The 22,704-nt window shown below is 39.1% G+C and overlaps 1 protein-coding gene across 2 annotated transcripts in view; it reads right to left on the minus strand.

Annotated features, from left to right (window-relative positions):
- Nucleotides 1-426: 426 nt before the first annotated feature.
- The window catches only part of whrna (whirlin a), a 274,824-nt gene continuing 252,546 nt past the window's right edge, over nucleotides 427-22,704 (minus strand). The window contains exons 8-12 of one of the 2 annotated variants that reach the window (XM_022676495.2): nucleotides 22,408-22,479; nucleotides 18,189-18,690; nucleotides 16,304-16,470; nucleotides 11,408-11,530; nucleotides 427-3,118 (exon numbers count right to left, since the gene is read on the minus strand). In XM_022676495.2, the coding sequence (XP_022532216.2) occupies nucleotides 2,936-3,118; nucleotides 11,408-11,530; nucleotides 16,304-16,470; nucleotides 18,189-18,690; nucleotides 22,408-22,479 (1,047 nt within the window). In that variant the 3' untranslated portion in view covers nucleotides 427-2,935. Of the gene's footprint in view, nucleotides 3,119-11,407; nucleotides 11,531-16,303; nucleotides 16,471-18,161; nucleotides 18,691-22,407; nucleotides 22,480-22,704 lie in introns of both variants that reach the window. The other variant, XM_022676494.2, reaches the window with a different exon arrangement.

Here is a 22,704-nt window from a genome sequence, read left to right on the forward strand (position 1 = left end):
CACGCCGAGCGTGACAGAGAGACAGGGGAGGCGTGTAAACTTAAGTTTGCCAGAGAAGCGTTTTATTTTTTGTTATTTTCATTATCGTTCATTTTAGTTCAAGCAACCTCACGGGCCAGATGTTTCACGCTTGCGGACCACATCAGGCCCACGGGCCATCCATTGCCAACCCCTGCTCTAAACACTCACCCCAACATTCACCCCAATTTCACTTACTAAATTTACTGCTTCATTACTCCACATGGTGGCGCTATAATCTAATGAATATGGCAAACCTGTGGTGAAGAATATTAGTTGTTAAATTCTGTGAAACTGACACCAATAAATCCATAATTCCTGGTATTTGTTTACTTAGGAGTATTTTATCCTCTTCAGTAACAGAAAGGTTTATAGAATATCAGGGGTTTCTTTTTCTGGCCAAATATGAAAAAAAATACAAGGTTCCTGCAGTTTAAGGGGTTCAAACACACCTGCAGCCTTTTCTACAGCTTAAAATCTCAGCTGCTAGCCTCATTCTAGTAATTTCTTCAGCATTCTATGAATATGTGAGTTGACAGGTGATAAAACACAGAAGAGAATGACCTCAGTGCCATTATTACATTTCATAACACATGTTCATAAACCCCACTGTATTTCTACTTACTGTGAGGGAAGTCCAAGTACACTCCACACACACACACACACACACACACACACACTCCAGGTGGTGAGTTCAGATGTGGTGAGATGTGTGCTGAGGAGAGTCTGAAGACAGGTGTCATAGCCGAGCATATGACGAGACCATGTAAGCCTGTGTGTGTGTGTGTGTGTGTGTGTGTGTGTGTGGTGAGTGCAGTCATTAGGGCTGAGTGTTGGAAGAGGACAGTGTGTTCTTCTTCAGACAGGCTCATGCATACCTCAGCTCACACACACACACACACACACACACACAAACACATGCAGTGTACAGGATGTTCTCTTGCTCTATTACATATTCTCTCTCATGCTTACTCTCTCTCTCTCACACACTCTCTCTCACATACCATACTCTCGCTCTATTATCCATTCACACACACACCCTGCCACCATCACTCCATCACTGTCTCCTGCACGCCCAAACTTAGAGCGTAAGAACACAACACTTCTCTCTCTTTCTCTCTCTCTCTCTCTCATGCTCTCTCTCTCTCTCATTCTCTCTCTCCACCACTCTTCTTATGTAACATGAGTGACACATCAGTGGTTAGCCTGCCCCCCACTGCGGCCCCTGTCTCCCCTCACATCTCTCACAGGGGATTTCAGCACCCGGCAACTTTTCATTAGTTACACCAGCTACACATCTCTCTCTATCACTCTCTCTCTCTCTCTTCTTCTTTATCCACACACATCCCTGCCTTTCTCTCTCTCTCTCTTCTTTCTCCACACATATATTTGCCTCTTTCTTTCTCTCTCTCCTTCTTTCTCTCTTTTCTCTGTTCCTCCTCCTCTCCCTGATTAGCATGTCTTGTTCCTGATTCTGCTGTCATAATTGGATAAAGTGCCTCTTCATTTCCTCTGGATCTTCAGCTCTACAGCTAAATCTGGAGGAAGGATTTTGTGTTCCACTGCTCCATCCTCAAAAAAAACCCCGGTGTGTTCTGTCCCACCGCTTAATTGCCACAGCTTAAGAGTAATTACCGCATGACACAGTCGACTAAAAACCAGCGCAAACAAAGAAATTAAGCCGACTGACTCGCAATAAAAAAAAGGCAATTACAGACAGAACCCTTTCCACGCTTCGCTCAGGAAACTGCGGCGAGGAGTCAAGCAGCTGAATTTCCCTCCTGTTCTCTCAAACCGTGTGCTAGTATCCACCTTATTTAGCCAAGAACATTTTTGTAAGAGTTTGTATGTTCTGCCTTTGTGTTAAATTTTCAATCATTAAATATAAAATTATTTATGTTTGTATTGTTTTTTAAATTAATAGGGTTACACAGATTAATCGCCTAGTCATCTAGATTCCTTTTAGAATTTACTACGATGCTAATCCAACAAACGTTTGCCAATTTAGCGACTTCAACCACAGACGCAGCTCCTCTTGATTGGAAGCTGAAGGATGTAAGTTATTGTTTTATTATTAAGTCTTTTTGTGTCTTGTGATCATAACCATGTTGTTTACACAAAACTCTTCTCTTCTTCCAATCAGTTACATACTGAACATATCATGCTACTGATTTTGTATGGGTATTGTCAGTGTGGGTGTAATCTATATGAACAGATCTGCTACTGCACCAGAGGTTCTAATGCAAAGTAAATAAAGATGGCCTCCTCTCACTTGACGTAATGGAAAATAAGGTGGAGATAAGATACTTTATAAATAAATGTGCTAATTGTGAGCGTCTATAGTTCTCTGTATATATCTCTGTTCATCACTGTTCATTCATACATATCCTTTTATATAAAATAAATAAATAAATGAATTAAAACTTGAAATGAAGCTAAGTGGTCAAGGAAAGGGAATGTGATGCTAATAGACTCCATCGTGAGAACGGACTGGATGGGACTGGATGTTGCAATACGGACAGTACAGAATATCAAAACACTCTGCAGAATGAAGTCTTTCTGGCTCATAGCAATGCTTGTCCTGTAGTCCAGAGATGTAGGAAGTTGAAGGTGAAACAGTCTACAGTCTACACTACTCTGCCAGATTCAGTTCAAACACTGGTTGTCCACAGCGTCCTCTCAGTCGTCACAGCTATGACAGGTCACAAAGTGTCCAAAACATCTTCTTTATGTCCCAGGTCCTACACTGAGAGCAGGGCTGCTTTAGGACACTATTCGATAATAAGGGAGCAGTAGGCTGGGGACTGGTGTTGGCATCATGCTAGTGAAGCCTCAGTTCTCATCCGTCTCTTCAGTTCTCCTCTGGTTTCTCCCCAAGAACCGAGAGAGGCCTCCTCCTGTGTAGCCCTGAGCGCTCCTATAACGCCACGTTGAACTCTGTGATGAGGAAGTCGACGTGGTCCTTCTCTTTGGTCTTGAAGGCCTCGGCGATGAGGCGAGCTGCCTCTCGATGCTCCCGTCCTCTCAGGGAGATCCCGTTCACCTCCAGAATCACCTGACCCACCTTCAGCTGACCACAGTTATGGGCTGAGCCTCCTCTCTAAAGGACAGATAGACAGAAAGAGAAACAGAGAGGAATACTGGTGTCAATGATACAGTTAATGGAAAAAAATAAGAAGTATTACTGCTGAATGTTAATATATTTCTTAATTTCAGTCAATATGACTGTCAATAATTCTGATATCGATATGTACAGTATAAATCCTACAGTCTTTGGCGTACATCAGCACACACTGAAACTGCCAGGCTATGGTAGCCTATAGTGTTCTGCCCTTTGTGCTCAGCTTGAATGCAGTGACAGCAGCGTATTAGTCCTGTATCAGTCAGTAACAGATTATGTAAATACAGTATATATGTTATGACATTTATAGTAAATGTGTGCTGTAATCAAAACTAAAGGTGCTCCAGCCAAATATTAGAGTGTGTGATTTTTTTTTTGGACAGGCAGTATTTTTAAAACAGTAGAAAGGGAAAACCCAAATTAAAAAAATATCTGGATAGATGTGAACATAGTTTCAGTTTAAGCACTGATCTGTTACAACAAACATCCCTGATAAAAAAATATAAATAAAATTGGGCTAATTAATCTGAAAAGTATTTTTTTTTATTAATCGTGTTACAAAGTTCACAGACCCTGATGATGAATTTCTGTTTTTTTATTTAGCAATACAACACAGCTACTTTTAAGTTCAGAAGGTAGATTACTTTCTTTGTTTTTACTATTTTTTTATTATTTATTTAATTTATTTATTATTAAATTATGTATTATACTCTCTGTCTCTCTCTCACACACACACACACACAAACACACACATACATACAGAGCTAATGGCAAATTTCCTCTGGCCAAAATGTTGAAAGTGGAATATGGAGCTACACTAGCTTTTTTTTCCTCCATTAAAGCTCTCTGGGATTAAAGCTCCCCTGTTAGATCAGCACCTGAGATATTATAATACAGTGAAAAAGACTCTAGTCTGCCAGGCCTAAGCCACACTACACTATTAATGAATATTACTACAATTATCACCCTTCCAAAAATATTAGAAAGTATACCACAAAAAATCATAATTTTAATCATAATAAATCACTGAATACTGTTGTGATTAATACAATATTTTTTTTAATTAAAATGCAGTTTTTAATAACACTTCAGATCAAAACAAAGGCTAAAAAGCTACTTTAATGGCACACCTACAGCAGGATCTCTAGGATAAAATCTGAAAAAAAAGAAAGAAAAGTCTTTCTGACGGCTGTGAAAATTGCAGATGTTATGGCTATTGGAAAACAAGAGGGAGATCAAAAGCATGGTATACTTAAATTTGTTTAACAACCTTAAACACAATAAAAGCAATGCGGTATTTTCTCCACACTGCTCAGTGCCTCAGTCTCCTTTAGTCACAGAATGGTAAAGCTGTCTTTTTTTGTAAATAATGACTTTAGCAGAATTATTGTCTAGTAAATGTCAGTACTCAAGAATAGCTGGAGTTTGATAAGGTGGATGTGCTGTGATAGATATCTAATCCACAATTTATGAGTTTTCAGGAGTTTTGCCTGCTAAATATTTAGCAATATAAATATTGTAATCTTTAAGACTTCAGTCTAATTGCCTCAGAGAGAATGTTTTATGTTTTTGAGCCATGTAAAAAGTGGGGAGAGTAAATCTCTACAGACCTCCAAACTTCATGCGGGCTTCAGGTTAGTTTAATAGTAACAGAATGGTAAAATAAAGTATTACAGCGGATGACTCTAAATGTATACATGCTTACATGTTTTCTGTTTTTCACTCCTCTCCATCTGACAATACAATATAATACACAATATATACAATATATTTAAAGTAAGACCTGACCGGATGAAGCTACCATTAGCTTTGCGGGTTAACTAACCGGATTTCCGAGCACCAAGCCGGTGCGTGAGCAGCGTCAGGCGGTCGTACAGTGTAACAGGTTTAACTGTTAAAAGGAAAACTGTTAATTAATTAACCTGTAACTGAGTGATTTAATGTGTAAATAGTGGAATTATGATTGTGTTTTTCATGAAGCGCTGTTACTAATTTAGTTTATTTTGTTTATTTTGCGCAGACTGGGGAGTGTAGAAATGCTGGTTTGTCTCAGTAACTGGTTGAGAGAGGCGTGAGAATAAGGTAAATGGGTTCACTTGCGGTAAATAACAAAACTGAGATACTGCTGTTGATGAATTTAAAGTGCATTTGACGATGTCTTTGATGATCTTTGCTCAATAGAATTAAAACGTAAAGCTGAAAGTTGCACTGTGTTGCTAATTACAGTATGTTGTCTGATTTTGTTTTGGCACATACAATGTCTGAGAAGTAATTCTTCTGAAGTAGAAAGAACTTTTAATGTATTCTGTCCCATTCAGGTTATAATTTTGGGCTAGAGTGATAAATACTAATAATTTTGATTATTTTGTTACTCAAGTTCATATGCATATAAAGGTGGACAAGCAACTACTCTTGGAAATATAGTGTCGCATCCCTGTATGTGAGAAAATTAACTATAAATGGTGTTAACCGTTACTCACATCCTTCTATGTGTTCTTTATGTTGGAATAGATTCGCTTGTTGATAAATTTGACTGTGTTACTAATTACAGTATGTGTTTGATTTTATTTTGGCACATACAGTGTTTGAGAAGAAGATTTGAAGTGAAAAGAACTTTCAGTGTATTTAGTTTAATTCAGTTTTTTTTATTTTTGCCTAGATAACTGATATTACCCCTCCCTTATAGCGTTTCTGTCCCCAGCACATTGTGTGTTACAAATTAACATTTAGTCGACACAGAAATGTGTAGTAATCATTTCAGCTCTATTTATACAGGAAGTTCTGTTCATATTTGTCTTTAGCATTGAGCATAACTGAGGCTTCAGTTCTCCTCTGGTTTCTCCCTAAAAGAACTGAGAGGCCGCTTCATGTGTCCCCCTGGGAGTTATTAATCTTCTAATCTGCAAGACTGCATATAATTTAACAGTTTGATTGGCTCGGAGAGAATGTTTTCCAGATTAACAGTGCAGGTTCTGGTCATTAGCATGGAAACGTTTCAGCTCTAAAAGCCCCATGGGGCGGCGGCAGCAGAGGTGGAACAGTATTAAAATGGAAATCTACCCAGCAGTCCTGTCTGCTCCAATACTGTGCCTTGCGTTTTGAAGAGATGGATAAAAACGGGGAAAAAACAGGGAGAAAAAACAAAAGCCATTAGCCCTATCTCCACCACAGCTGCTGCTGCTGCTGTTGTTGGGTTTCCATTACAATGCAGATAAACCACCCATTCCCAGGGAATTAAAACCTACTCATGCCTGACCATTTCTCCAGTTCTCACCTCCTCAAGAGTCCCTCGCTATTTATTAAAGCACCTATTTCCATCCTTCCATCTCTCTTTCTTTCAGTCTTTTATTCGCCGCATGTTCATTTGTGGCCAAGCCATCATTAATCAGCGCTTCTTTTATCGCGCATTAGCCTTTAAGAGCTGCAGGTTTTTCTCTCGCGCTCGTAATGAGCGCAGTCGCCTCGCAGCGAGAGGCCTCGCCGCCGACCTCGAGACGCACTCACTCTCTCGTCAGTGCTGCTTTTAGCCCCTTCACACATGCGCCACGTCTCTCTCGGCGAGTCATTTAGACTTACATTTACACCAAAGCGCCTGGAAGATGTTTTACAAATGAAGTCCAATCCGCACAGACCCGCCACAGCCACTGCATTATGATATAATAGACATTAGTGCTGATATCTCAAACATCCCATATGCTATTAAGTTGGTCCTAAAGGAGTTAAAGCCCCATTATTCTTGTGAAAGCATTTGTGTTAGCACAATGCCGTACAACAAACCCGCAGCAGGGGGAGGCTCTTTTGATCAGCTACACCAGAAAAAAAAGAACAATATGAAGAGAAGGGCCACTATAACCTGCAAATACAAAAGCTTCAGCACTCCAACACCTGGCTCTCACCCTGCAGCACTGGAGCTCAGTATCATTCAGGCCGGTTGAACACCGGCACCACATGTGATTATTTCATTTTATTTCATTCAGAGAAGCTTTCATAAGACCTTTTTATGTGACAGACTGCAGGGAACTCATTATTGGCTTTGTATTTTTGTACTTTCTCACACATGCTTTAGGACTTCAGCGAGGCATGAAAATGTTCATTTCTTTCTTTTTATTTTAGGGTTTCACATTTTATATACTAGCTGACACTTTGAGGACACTTTGAGGACTGGCAAGCTAGCTAGCTAGTAGGCACTAATACAGCTGTGCATTTTTGGCGCATTACGTAACACTAGTAAGGAACAGGGGTTTCACCAAAATGTCCCTTGGGGCGATTTTAGCTCACTGAGGGCGATATTAGCTAGCGTCCCATGCATCATGTTTTAACACAGTGAAAGAGCTAGCGCTTAGCGACTAATGCTATAGCTTAAGCAGTGCTACCTGGCGCATTAGGCGCATTACACAACACTAGTTAGGAACAGGGGTGTCACCAAATTTCCCTTCTAATTCAGCAAGTCTCGCTGCTAATAATTCTTAAAAAGCATTTGCATTAGTAGCTAATCGCTAGCGCTTAAAGGCTAATACTGCCCAACAGCGTTAACTATGGACAATATTAGCTAGCAGTTCTTCCCATGTAGCTTGTTTTAACACAGTGAAAGAGCTAGCACTTAGCGACTAATGCTATTGCTTCAGCAGTGCTACCTGTGGTTAGCAGCAGGCTACAGGCTGATGATACTCACCTCTGAAAGGCGGAAGAGCTAATCCTAGTGCGGTTAGCGGCTAATGCTAATACTGGTCCAGCCTCAGGGCTAGCCGGGGTAAGAAGCAGGCTACAGTCCGATATACTCGCCTTTGAACGAGTTACACTGGTTACACTAAAACTGCTGTATAAAGCCAACTGGCAAAATTCATACATAATGCGCACCGGACACTACCACACTGATAATTTGGGGGAAAATTAAAGGATTTTAGGAGCGCCTTATTGTGCGAAAAATATGGTAGAAAGCTTGGCTTGATTTGCTATAATCACGTCTAGATGATTAAATTAGCTATCTAGCATACAAATTAGTGCCCATTCCACCAGTATAGAACCTAAATCTTATTAAATTCCAGCTTTCAGTAATATTACAGCATGTAATTCTAAATGCCCTCGTGTTTGGGATGGTGCTTGGGGGATGCAGTGCACTCTGTTAAACCTGTAGCTATAGCAAATAAATATTGGCTCTTTAATATTCTCTTGGCTAGATCTACTCCCATCTCATCTTTACTCTTGAACCAGCGCTGATCTCATTCAGAACTGAGGAAGAGGCTAATGCAGCCTTTTTAAGGATCAGAAAGCTGAATAGTCAGACTATTCAGTAATTCTGGATTATAATATATTAAACACACTATTGTTCTTAAACAGTCCTTTTTTAAAAAAAGGATTTTTTTTAAACTTTAAACTAATTAATCACACAATTTGCTGTGATTAATCACATTAAAATCACCACAGTGCGATTTTATTTTAAATTTAAATATGTGGGTTTAATTGTATATTTTTAACTTTAAGCACAGACTGTCCTTTGTGAAATATATACTAGTACCAGTTGAATTTTTAAAAATTTCCCACACAAATGTGGGAAAAATAATTATAAAACCAATTTTATATAGTCGTTTTTTAATAAATAAAGCACATATTTAAGTCTAAATGACTTAATTCTCACCTAAAATTGTTACGCCCTCGCTATGTTTTCCTGTGTTTTCCCCGTTTCCTAGTGTGTTTCTCTAGTACTTTTCCATCACGTGTGTGTAATTTGTAGCTCCGCCCCTTCCCCAGGTGTTCAATGTTTCTTGTTACTATTTATAGCACAGTTTAGTCCATGTTTAGCGGTCGGTCTTTGCACCTTCCCCTGTTGTCTGTCTCGCCACGTTCACGTTATAGCTCTTTTCTCGTTCCTTGGTTGTTTGTGTTTTCACGCTCTTGTTTATTTCTAGTCACGTTTATTTCCTGTTTGTTTCTTTGTTTATTTTGTATATATTTACGTATTTATCCCTGTTTATATTCCCTAGCCCTGTTTAGTTATTATCTGTTTAGTTTAGCCACTTATCTGTTTAGCTTAGCTCTTTGTTGGTTTTCCCTGTTTGTTTATGTATACATATTTATTCGTTATTCCCGTCTGTTTATTTATTTATTTGTTATTTATTAAAGTATTGGTCTTACCCGCATTTAAATCCGCCTCCCGTCTCATCCCCGCGTTACAAAAATGCATAAATGGTCAAAAGTTTGGACATATCTCATTTAATGTTTTTCTTTATTTCTTCATTTAATCTATTTTATACATTGTAGATTAATATTAAACATGTAAAACATTCAAAGGACACTTATGGATTTATGTAGTAAATTAAAGTCCTCCCTTTACACGCCCTTCTCTGCTTGCAGGCACTGTTTTGTTTCCCCTCTTTCCTCTCCAACACCTCCGGTTTGGACCCGCTGGCTGCCCGGGGGTTGGCTCCGCCCCTGCCTTCTACATTTGACAGGATCTGCGAGGGTCCAGATGCTGCATACCTAGGCCAATGACGAGGCCTAACCCAAAGACTTAGCCTTAACTTTACATAAATCGTTATCTAATAAATTGTTAAAACTATCAAAATGAAGCTGTTATTATTGCACGCTAGCCTCTGGAGTCTTCCTGGTAGAAACTCTTCAAGATGCTGAAAAAACTGTTCCAGGTGACTCTACTTCATGAAGACACTGAGATTAAAATACCAAATACCAAATCTTCTTAAGACTGCGCTTTTAATAATGGTCATTTACATGTAAATAATAGAATCAATGTTGGATTGGCATAATAGTGATTAAAGAAAAATAACTTAGGGCGTTAATGGAGGAAATTAAAACTAGCTTCATATTACACTTGTGAGTGTGTATGAGTGTGGGTGTGTGAATCACACAAGCAGTAAAATGTATAGGTCACAAGTATGAGTTTTCTCCTTTGCTATTACACTGATACTGGAGCAAAATGCATTCTGGGGTATTGGATTAAGAGGGTTCATACATTTTTTAACCAGTACATTTCTTTTTCATAACCTTTTCATGACTTTTCTATGTATTCAAGGGAAATTTTCTGGACCATACAATCTTTAAAACATCAGTGTAGACATGGACAGTAAAACCAAAAAATCAACTAAAAATATAATGATAAAAATTATATATTACTTATTAATTATATATTTCTATATTACTGAACTAATTCTGAGCTGATGTACAGTACAGGCTAAAAGTTTGGACACACCTTCTCTTTTTCAATGCGTTTTTCTTTATTTTCATGACTATTTACATTGTAGATTTTTACTGAAGGCATCTAAACTATGAATGAAAACATGTGGAGTTTTATGTACTTAATAAAAAATTACCTGGCCTCCACAGTCACCGGAGCTGAACCCAATCCAGATGGTTTGGGGTGAGCTGGACCACAGAGTGAAGAAGGCAAAGAGGCAACATGTGCTAATAAACACCTCTGAGAACTCCTTCCTTCAGGAAAATATATATATTTTTTGTTATTTTACCAATTTTGTTAAGTATAAAACTCCACATGTGTTCATTCGTCGTTTTGATGCCTTCAGTGAGAATCTACAATGTAAATAGTCATGAAAATAAAGAAAACACATTGAATAAGAGAAGGTGTTTCCAAACTTTAACCCTAAGCTCAGAGTTAGTTCAGTAATATAGCCCTTCACAATGGAGCTCTCAGGATCTGACACACATTTTATTAATATTATTAAACATTGTGTCAACATTGCTTAAAGAAATGTTTTTTTTGTTTTGGTTTTATTGTCCATGTCTGCACTGATGTTTTAAAGACTGCATGGTCATGAAAATGTCCCTTTAAGACATGGAAAAGTCATGAAAAGGTTATGAAAAAGAAATTTATTGGTTAAAAATGTATGAACCCTCTTAATCCAATACCCCAGAATGCATTTTGCATTTTGTATTTGTAATCTCAAAATAGTTTTTCTAAGTCGATAAATGGAAACACATGTGTTGACCAAATTTCCATGACTTTAGGAAAACTAAGTATAAGTATAAGTAATTTTATTTTTCCAAAACTTATCCAGGCCTGGAAAATGCTATTTTCAAGTTTCCAAGTTTTTCATTAGTGTACAAACCCTGATTTACCCCTATAACCCCAATTATGCAGGAGGAGCCAGAACAGATCTGGGTATTTGCACTGTACTTGAGCAAGCTCTTTTAACTTTTAATGGAACAGTATCAGAGCTGTGACTGATGTAATTCCCCAGATTCACAAGAACACAAATAAAAGACAAGAATGCAGGCTGAGATACGGCTTTTACTCACCTGTATGGTGACGATGCGAGGCAGGGGCTGGCGTGTGTTGGCCCCTCCCTCAATGGCGATGCCCAGCGTGCTGGAACTTTTCGGCACCCTCACCAGAGTGGACGTGGGCTCCAGGAGACCAGGCTACAGGCAGATTTACACACCCAGAGACGGAAATAGAGAAGGAAAGAGAGGGAAGGAGAGAGTAGAAAAGGGCAAGTGAGAGCGATGAAGAGCAGAGAGGAACGAGGGCGAAAGTGCGAAACAAAGATGAGCACGTTTGGCATTGATAACTGTCTTCGCTTTGTGTGGAGATCTGACAGCAGAACAAAACAACCCATCCACGGTCCTTCTAAACAGACCTCTCTCTCAACTGGAGGAGCAATGGAAGAGCAATTTCACAATCTGTACTCCTACCACCGCCGAGCGCTATTCATCTACACAGCAGCAGCAGTGTTTCAGCAGCGTACACACACACACTCATACACACAGCCTGCGCTGAGAGCAGCGAGATCACTTGTCAGAAAGAGACTGCTCTGCAATGAGAGGTGAAATGAGAATGGAGATTGGAGAATGACAAACAAATATAAAGTGTAATGATTTAACAGTGAGAACAGAAAGAGAGGAAAATCATATGTGCTAAAAGGAGAGGAAATTATAGAACGAATCATAATTAACTCAATCATTATTTCACTCCATGCCGGCAGGAGGAGGCAGGAAACTGATGCACACTCAATCTCACTCTGCCTCCTCTGCTCTGCCTGCATACACTCCATCACACTCTTACACAAACACATACACACACACAAACACATACACAAAGACATAAACAAAGACATACACACAAGCTCACACACACTCCCCACACAATATCTCAATTCCTCTCTAAGGCTGGATTCATGCTGTAAAACATTCCCACAAATAGTTGTGTAAAACACAATAATTTATGCACATTTGGTTTGACCATTTGAACATATTGTCAAAAACTGTCAAAGCTGCAAAAATATATGATTCAGACGGAATTAGGAAAAATCTTTTACTGTAGTTTTTACGCACCATCTGCCAGAAACAACCTCCATAATGAACTCCAAATATTGTACCATTAAATGCCCTTTTTTAAGACTATGGTGAAGTCAACTGAGCACAGATTGTCGCCATCTGGATTTACCTAAGCAAATGACCTTGGGTTGCTGAAGTTGGTCAGGTCTAGATTCAGCAATGGATTGTTCACCAGACCTTTACCTCATTGAGAATATTTGGGATGTGCTGGGGAAGACTTTGTGCAGCGGTCAGACTCTAAATAATGCCACAGTGAATGCGTGTAGCAATCAAAGCTTAAGGCACTCCAACAAAATATTAGCGTGTGTGACCTTTTTTTTTGGTGGTGACTTTTGTTTTGACCAGGCAGTATATTATGTAATTGTTAGTTACTGCGTGTCTTGGGCAGTTCCCCCTGGTGAAAGAGAAAGAGGTCTGTGATCTTATTGAAATTTATCTGGATAAATACCTGATTGAATAATTGAAACAATGTTGCCAAGATTGTCAATTCAACATAGAATTAATTATTTATTTAAATTTTCTTTCATTTCTTTACATTTTTTACATGATTTAACCATCCATCAGTGCTAAGTAGATGTTTCCTTCAAGACAAGGGGCCCTATTTTAGCCATATATATATATAAGTGAGCTTCCCACCGCACACATCGTGTCAGTGTGTTTGCTATCATAACGGCGAGAAAAGTATGCCTTGTGTAAAGCAATTTAAGTGAACAGCAATGTTATTTTATTTTATATTCTGTTTTATTGTTGATGTAAAAGTAGGGTTTGTGTCTTGCTGTATGTATTTGGACTGAGCGGTGTGCCTGTGTTGCCAAGATAGCAATGAACATCTGTACGACAGAAATTTACCTAAACACATGTAAAACATGGTGATGGCAGCATTCTGCGCCTATTGGCGTAAATATATATTTATAAGCTTCGTGGTTGTTGGACAACTGTTGAAACAGCATTACTGGACATCTAAAGTCACCTGAAGGTGAACACTAAGGCCCATTTGTGTTTCATTAGACTACACTGGATAGCCTAGCATTGTGCTAAGAAATATGTGGGGAAAGAGAGGTCCACCCAAAGACACTGACTGGAATTATGTCCTCTGGGATTTCCAAACATGGTTCTGGCATCACTGGAAACCGTCTAATAATAAGGCCAGAACGTACAGTGCCTTGAAAAAGTATTTATACCCCTTGAACTTTTTTAACATTTTTTCCAACACACCCACAAACCTTAATGTATTTTATTGTGACATGAAACAAATTATAATATGAATTATACATGACTTTCAATACATTTAAATTTTATAATAAAAATCTGGAAAGGGTGTCAGTACAAAAAAAATTGGTCTGGACTTTGACTGGGCCATTCTAACATAAATATTCTTTAATATAAAACATTTTACTTTAGCTCTGGTTGTATGTTTAGGGTCATCGTCTTGCCAGGAGGTAAAATTCCTTGCCAGTCTCAAGTCTTTTGCAGTCTCTAACATGTTTTTTCTCCAGAATTGCTTTGTATTTATCTCCATCCATCTTGCTATCAACTCTGATCAGCATTCCCACAGTATGATGCTACACTCTAAAAAACAGAGGTACGATATGAGTACTTTTTTGTACTCAGAGGTACACTCTTCATAATTGTACCCTCAATGGTACAATATTGGTCTTTACAGGGTCAGATTTGTTCCCTCTGAAGTACAAAGTAATTTCTAACAGCAATAAGTACAAATTTGTACCATTTAACCTGCAGCCAAAGGGTACATTCAGTATTCTGTATCACTGTACCTATAAACAATATATATTTTAATTGCACATTTTTTATTTGAAAGCCAGACAATTTTGCATCATCAAGTTTTTGAGCCATATTCAGTTGATGATAATGTTTATAATTTTTATTATCTTTACTGACACAAAAACCAAGGGTACAAAAAAGGACTTTCACTGAAAGATACTTTTTTTTACCTCAATATAAGGTACAGTCCCAGCGACAAGCTTTGTACTCTTTTAAGTACAAATCTGTACTTACTTTTCTTAGTGTGTACCACCACCATGTTTTATGGTGGGGATGGTGTGTTCAGGGTGATGTGCATGCATAAGCATTTTGCATTTAGGCCAAAATGTTCCAACTATGGTCTTCTACCTATTTGCTGTGTCCCCTATTTGCACATCTTATGGCTTGCTTTCAACAAATGGCTTTTAATAAAACACATTACATTTTGTGAGAGTGACATAAACAAATGTTTAAAAGGTCAAGGTGTATGAATATCTTTTAAGGCATTGTAGACTGCTGCACCACCTGGAAGCCCTCTATACATTTTATCTCTGGTTTGTTATGAGGCTCAGGAAATCCTTCCTGAAATTGGTCTTATCTAGTTTAAATCTACAAAAATGTTTTTTTTTTTTTTTTTTTTTTTTTACACTGCAGAGGAACCAGATCATGCACCATGACCAGTAGATCCAGACCAAGATCAGCTTCTTTGGTCCGAGTACATTTTGGTCCTTTGGTCTAGACTAGGATATCTGGCCCCTTTCAAACATGCTATTTTGGTTTGAATCAAACTGAGTCCAAAAGTCTGGAGCAAACAAGGCAGGTGTGAAAGCAGCTTCCACCTGCAAACTAAGCATGCAAATTATATGCCTACTTACACTGGGCACAGTTTGCCTATGCCTGTCTAGTTTGTAAACTGCTTTAATCTGGCTAACTTGCATGTGACATTTGGAAATTGCCAAATACAATGAGTGAACAAAAAACCTACATTGCATTAACTGTCTTTAGCATTTTTAAGACCTTGTGGATATGTATTTTAATGAAATTTTAAGGATCTGCTGACACCCTGCAGTCCTGATGGCAAATAAGCATGTGGTCCATTATGTACAATGTTGGTACATGTTGTTGTTGTTGTTGTTACAGGTATAAAACATACCTGTCAGGTTTTGGATTTAAAAATAAGGGATATTTTCCGCCGTCCGCTTAAAGCCGTCCCACCAGCCCAACCGAGGTTCAGTATCCTATACATTTTAAGACAGGTTTACAAAAAATCTAAAACAACCACCTGTGAACCACTAACAGACAACAATTAGATTATCAGAATCTGGTAGGTCTACCTTTGTTGACACATATGTAATTCTTTTAATACAGCCAAATTAAAAACCCTTTTCTAGATATTTAGAAAAAAAGCAAATAAATACATAATTCTTGTCTTTTTTGGCAGGAATGCACTCTTTTATATGATATATTTTTTATTTATTTAATGGATTTAAAATTGAACAAAGGGTGCACAAATTCTGCAAAATGACTGTTGGTGACCTAAAAATAGTATCATGAGGTTTTACTAAAAGGACAGTAAAAATTAGTCCTAAGGGGCCTACACAATTAATAATCTTTAACTGATGCTTCTTTCTTTTGATCACTCCACCCCTGATCAGTTCAGTATGGGTCTTGGGTCTTTCCCACACTGACCCTCCTCTGCGCTCCGCTGATTTGCTGTTTCTTCTGAAAGGCGGGACTTTCTCCCTGAACCGGCACCACGATTGGTTTAGAGGCACACAGCGGTCAGTGCCCCGTCTCCTCAATAATAACGTTTTTTTCATTTTAATATAATACGGGAAATTTACGGGAAAATACCAATACGGGAGGATGGCAGGAAAGAGGAGTAAAATACTGTAGTTTCCCGGCCAAAACGGGAGACTTGACAGGTATGGTATAAAATGAGTTTAATTGAGACGCTTTGTGCTGTGGACAGGAATATCATTATTTTCACAAGTTTTACAAGCAACTAAATTTGTGTGAATGTTTCAGAGTGTAAAGCCAGCCTAATGTGACCTCTTCATCTCTCTCTCTCTCTCTCTCTCTCTCTCTCGGTCTCACCGGTTTGACAGCACTCCCCTCCCCTCCCCCTGTGCTCTCTCTTGAAGGACGTGTCCGGGCTGGACGAGGGCTGCTGTCCTTGCTGAGACGTCCTGACTCTGCAATGTCCACACCGCTGTCCTCGCTTAACGTCTGTCCACTGTCAGACAGCTGAGACAGAGCAGCTCCTGCAGAGCACAAACACACACTGAGTTTGCTATAACTGTGTACATATGTGTATACGAGGGTAGGCATGATTCACTTCATATTCTTATATACTGATATACCAAACGTCACTGGACAGCAGTGTGTAAATAGAGGGTTATAGTGTTAGCTTGGAAATGCCTACTTCTGTATGTTTTCTTTGCTATATTACTATATTATGTTTATTTAATATACAATGGTATGAAAATGATTTTCCTTTATAAATCACTGGTTGTTTGGATCAGCAATTTCAGTTCACTTCCTATAGCTTCCAATGAGAGTCTGGCTTATGGCCGAAGGTATTTTGGGCCATTCTTCTTTACAAAACATCTCCAGTTCAGCACCTTATTCCAAAATGAAGCTGGCTTGTCCAAATGTGCTTTAGCATACCTCAAGCGGCTCTGTTTGTGGCGTGTGCTCAGAAAAGGCTTCTTTTGCATTACTCTCCCATACAGCCTCTCCTTGTGCAAAGTGCACTGAATAGCTGAATGATGCACAGTGACTCCATCTGCACCAAGATGATGTTGTAGGTCTTTGGAGCTGGTCTGTGGGTCAACCAAACTATTTTTTTTGTTCCAATAATTATTGCTAAAGGTATTTAAATCAATAAAATGACAAGGGTACCCAAATTATTGCACACTTTTTGTAATTCCTATAAACTTTATTTCACTTCTCAAATATCACTGTATTCATCTGATATATGATATATTTAACTGAAATTGCTGATCCGAACAACCAATGATATATAAAGTAAAATAATGAAAATTGTCAGCGGAGCCATAACCTTATAACAGTAAAAGTAATATAAGGAGGAAAATGCCATTAAGGACAAAAGCTTTGGCTGAACCACAAAGTCCTATAGTGCACTACCCCCTCCCCAAAACACATTTTTCTAAAAGCCATAATATTAAAATGTTGGGATGCGCTAGGCCCCCTGTTTAAGCTGCATATATGCGAATTGTAAATTAATGTATTTTAGTAGAATGTAAATTTATTAAAGAAGTTTAGTTGGACTGGAGTTGTCTGGAAGTTCTCTTGAGTCTCTGCATGGATCAACTTCATACTAGACTACATACGTCTTGCTGAAGTGTTGGGGGGGGGGGGGAGAGTGACGTGCGCAGGTGTGATAGATCACAGTATAAACCAATAGTGAGTCGGAATGGTATATGTTTATACTTCTCTACATCCAATCACAATCAGATTCACTCTATCTGGATGGAGAGATTTATCTGGATAGTTATTTAGTTTTTGAACAAGCCGGAATGAAAACAAGCTAAAATGAAACAGGAGTAACGATCTATTCTATTTTTAAAATGTAATAAGTAGAAGTTCAGATAATTGTGTGTAGCTATAAGGAGTAGAAATAAAAAGTCATCTGAAAAATAATTACTCCAGTAATGTATAGCTAACCAATATTTTAACTTAAGTGAGGTGATTAAGAATTTGTTTTTTATTACATGACCTATCAGTAACATTACTTTAAACATGGTGCTTTGGTGATGTTACATGTAGTAAGCACATGTGACAAAGCCAGGAAATAGGTCCCAAATATGGTGGGCACAAAAAAAATCTTGTGACTGAAACTCTAGGATAAATTCAACATATCAAAACCCCCCAAATAACCTGTAATAAGCTAAAACTGAGCATCAATAAGGAAAGTATTGCATCCACTAACCCTGTGAATTATGCTGGGTGTCCTCACCTCTGGCCTGGGGCAGAGGCCGGACCTCGTTCACGTCAGGCTCTGCATTGGGCCTGTGCACCTCCACCATGACAAAGTGCTGGTTGGAGGCAGGAGAGGAGGGGGTGGGCTTCTCTGGGCTGGAAAGAGGAGGTGGTGCAGGGGGAGCTGGGACTGCTGGAGCTGGAGGGGGATTGGGTGGCACCGCTGCAGGTTTGGCCCTGCTGGGAGACTGAACTCTGGGGAAAGGGCCGACAGGGTGCTTACTGACCATGGACAGCTGGGCCACCGGGACTCTCTCTGGATTTTTTCTCGGGGCATCTGTGAGTGTGGCTGGTGGTCTGGATGGTTTATTGGTTTTGGTGGGCGTGTGCGAGGGGGCGGTGAAGTACAGACCGGACTGGGAGGAGCCGGAGGAGGGACGCTTGTTGGGGACGGACTTACGGCTGGGGCGGCGCTGTACGGCAGGGGGAGGAGGGGGTTTGAAGGAGGGAGGGGAGTCTGAGGTGGAACCCATATCATCCTAGGATAAGAAAACAGGGGATCAGAGAGAAGTTACAAGTCATAATTCAGCAGATTTTGAGGCAAAGGGATCAGAAAGGCTTGGTGATGCGTCTCGAACATTACAGCAATATTTGTGATTATTTGTTGCCAGTTTATTAGAAACATCTACTTTGAACCTACACTTATAGATTCCATATATATTTTTTATTGCTTAGAGTTTAGAGTTAGGGTTATGTGTAAGAATACAGTCAATAGAGCATCATTTACCTTTAACTAGGATTTCAATTGCATTTAATAGACATTTGGTTGTATTTTAGCTGACTATCTATGAGGCATCAACAACAAAGTAAAGTGTTACCAGTAGTTTAAGTTATTAAATAATATAGTCATTTTTTATTTAGTTTCATTTGTAATGCAGCGGGTAATGTTAATGCTGCTCCAGCAGTGCTAGCTGGGGTTAGCAGCAGGATACAGGCCAATAATACTCACCTTAGGACGGCCAAAGATCTAGTTTTTCGTGTGGTTAGTGGCTAATGGCTACTGCTGGAGATTTAAACTAAAACTCTTATATAATCAGCAGAGTTGCTTTACTGTTCTTTACAACCTGACTGGTAAACTTCATACATAAGGCGCACTGGATTAAAAGGCACACTAACGATTTTTGGGAAATTAAAATAATTTTAAGTGCAAAAAATAAAGTAAGTTTTCACATGAATGACCAGCTTTTTGTCAACCAGCTTAAGCATCAGAGACCAGTTTAGATCATTGCTTTTAGTTTAATGCTGACATACAAATTAGGGCTAGAGAAATTTGCAGTATCTTAAGCAGTAACTTAGGTGACACTAAGATGAATAAGAAGTAAAAAAAAAAAAAGCTGGATCTGACACCTGCATGACTCTTGCTCTTTTCTTTTCTGGGGCGGTCCTGATGAGTGCCAGTTTCATCATTTTTGAGGATACTTTTTCAGATTGATTGAATGTCATTTATTTTCTTCACTTAGTTAAGTAGTTCTGTTCACTGTTCACAACTCTAGCTTTCACAACACAACTGATAATCTCAAACACATTAAGAGGCAAGAAATTCACACTTAAAAGTTCACTTGAATAGTAACTGAAAGCCTGAATTCCAGGTGACTCTACCTTATAAAGCTGACTGAAAAAATTCAACCAATATGCGAAAAACTGTCATCTAAACAAGAGGTGCTACATTAAAGAATCTAAAATATAAAACATATTCTGGATTGTTTAACACTATCTTGTTTATTATATAATTCCATATGTTTTTCTTCTCGGTTTGGAGGATTTTTCTATTAATCTACAATGCAGAAAGTTAGGTCAGTGCTTTTGATAAAGTGGCCAATAAGTGCAGATGCAGTAGGTGTATCTAATAACATGGCAACTCACTGTTCAGGATTCTTAAATCTTAGCCAGTCACTGAACATTTTTTAGGACATATACACACACAGACACACACATACCCCCTGATACACACACACACAAACATATAAACACACACAAATGGCACGCATTATACACAAGGTCACAGCCTATAACTTTCCACTCACAAATTATTCAGCACAGAGGCGTTCAGACGCCCTGGCGCAAAATAATCGATTTGCTCATTCAACCAGAGAGCAAGAAGGAGAAGGAGTGGAACAAAACAAACCAAAACAAACAAACAAATAAACAAAGAAAAAAAACAGAAAGCAAAGCAGAAACATGAGCAGAAATTGGATGGATGGTGTGGCTGGAGAAAAGAAAGCAATCAGAGGCCATGAGAGTGAGAGGTAGCGCGAGAGCGGCAGCTGTCTGAGTGTTTTTCCCGGCTCAGAGACGTCGCAGGGAAACTCCGCTTGTGCGCACCGACCCCCGGATTGATGATGTCTGTTGCCGGGGAAACGTCTGATAGATCCGTGACAGGTTGATGGGTTTTCATCAGCAGTCTAAAACAGGAGTTAGCTACTTTCACAAAACAGCACCTGTCTTTCCTCCTCAGCTTCAGCAACCGCAACCCAACAGAGAAGCACACACACCGTATCATTAACCCATCTGAGTCTGCAATCTCGCCGGCGGGATATACTGTACTGCCACAAAAAACTCTTACATAACTCTTCTTTTCATATATATACAGCTCTGAAAAAAAAACATAAGAGGCCACTTAAAAATGATGAGTTTCTTTAATTTTACCCAATTGAAAACCTCTGGTTTATATTTAAGAGGAAGATGAATGATCACAAGCCATCAAACCAAGCTGAACTGCTTGAATTATGCCAGGAGTGGCATGAAGTTATCCAAAAGCAGTGTGTAAGACTGATGGAGGAGAACATGCCAAGATGCATGAAAACTGTGATTAAAAAACAGGGTTATTCCACGAAATATTGATTTCTGGACTCTTAAAACTTTATGAATATGAACTTTCTTTGCATTGTTTGAAATGTTGGTAGTTTATAGAATAAAACCACAATGTTCATTTTACTCAAACATAAACCTATAAATAGCAAAACCAGAGAATCTGATTCAGAAACAGAAGTGGCCAGAGCTGTATGTATATGTAAATAGTAAAAAGAGACATGTTTCAGTCAGTCTGTGAGTCAAATTGCCATTATATTGCCATGTTCCAGCTACACATTATATCAGCACCCTGACAAATAATTCTTTGCTAATCTGTGTTTGGAGTAGATATCATTAAAAAGAATAGATTAATGACAGACAGTGTTGGGCACGTTACTTTGAAAAAGTAATTAGTTATAGTTACTAGTTACTTCTCCAAAAAAGTAACTGAGTTACTACCTGAGTTACTCCACTACAAAGGTTACTATTGCCTGTCAAGTTTCGAATTTAGGGAAATTTTCCACTGCCCGCTTTGAGTCGTCCCACCAGCCCAACTGAGGTTCAGTATCCCTTACATTTTAAGACAGATTTACAAGAAATCTAAAATAACCACCACGTAAAATACGGTAGTTTCTGGACCAAAACGGGAGACTTGACAGGAATGCTTTTGTTAAAAAAAAAGTTCATTGAGCTGCTAAAGTAACGTGCAGTAACGGGGTGTCGGAAATGGTAATGGTCAGAGTAGTTACAGTCAGAGTAATTAATTAAATTACTCGTTACTGAAAAAAGTAACAGCGTTAGTTATTTCACAGCCGTTACTCCCATCACTGGTGACACATTTATAACTTTCACATTGTTGTATCAGAGTTTGTGCTGAATAAAGCAGGTGTAGCCCTTTGGAAACTATTTATTTTAGGTAGTGTCTAAAATAAATTTCAGAAGTGTCTGAAAGGCCTCAGACTCCAGGAGTGTTAACTTACTTTCTTCACGTCTCAATAGGCCTCCATCTCTACCTCACTAAAGCTGCATTGTTGCTTCAGTTAATTTCCCTCGAAGCACAAAAGCAGCACAGCAATACTCAGTGCAATTATTCTCAGATATACACCACCTTGTTTTCTCATTCTCATTCTCCACTCAAAAACCTGCACCACCCAGCCTAGCTGTAACATTCACCGTCTGAGCCGAGCTCCACACCACCATTCCTCTCTCTGTCCAGAGCTCTTCTCCTGTTCCCTGCTGCTCCGACGTGGGCTTTTGCTGTTTTCTCACTTTCTTTGTCATGATAAACTTTCATGTGTACACCTATCATCATTAAGAGCCACTAGCAACCAGCCTGCCTCTCGCTCTCTGCACCCGAGCTCCTCCTGTGTGTGTTTCTGTGCTGAGGGCTGATCCGCAAGGCTCACCAGAGAAACGTCCGGCAGGGCATTCCCACCGTCCTGGACATCCTCCCCATTACTCTCCACCACACTGTCATTCTGAAAGAGAGACAGAAAGAAAGATAGAGAGAAAGAGATTATATGATGTGCACAGTGCATAAAATGCATAAAATGCCAGATACAGCTGTTTGTTTATCTGTAAAACAGATGCTTCCTCTGAACTGCATTTAGCTGAATTGGCACCACTCAGAGCGGTGGATCAAAAACAATGCAATTTCAACCCAACTTCAATTTCATTCTCATTTCTTTTCTTTATTGCACACC

The sequence above is a fragment of the Astyanax mexicanus genome, chromosome 17 (assembly GCF_023375975.1).
Source record: "Astyanax mexicanus isolate ESR-SI-001 chromosome 17, AstMex3_surface, whole genome shotgun sequence".
In the NCBI taxonomy this organism is placed as follows: Eukaryota; Metazoa; Chordata; class Actinopteri; order Characiformes; family Acestrorhamphidae; genus Astyanax; species Astyanax mexicanus.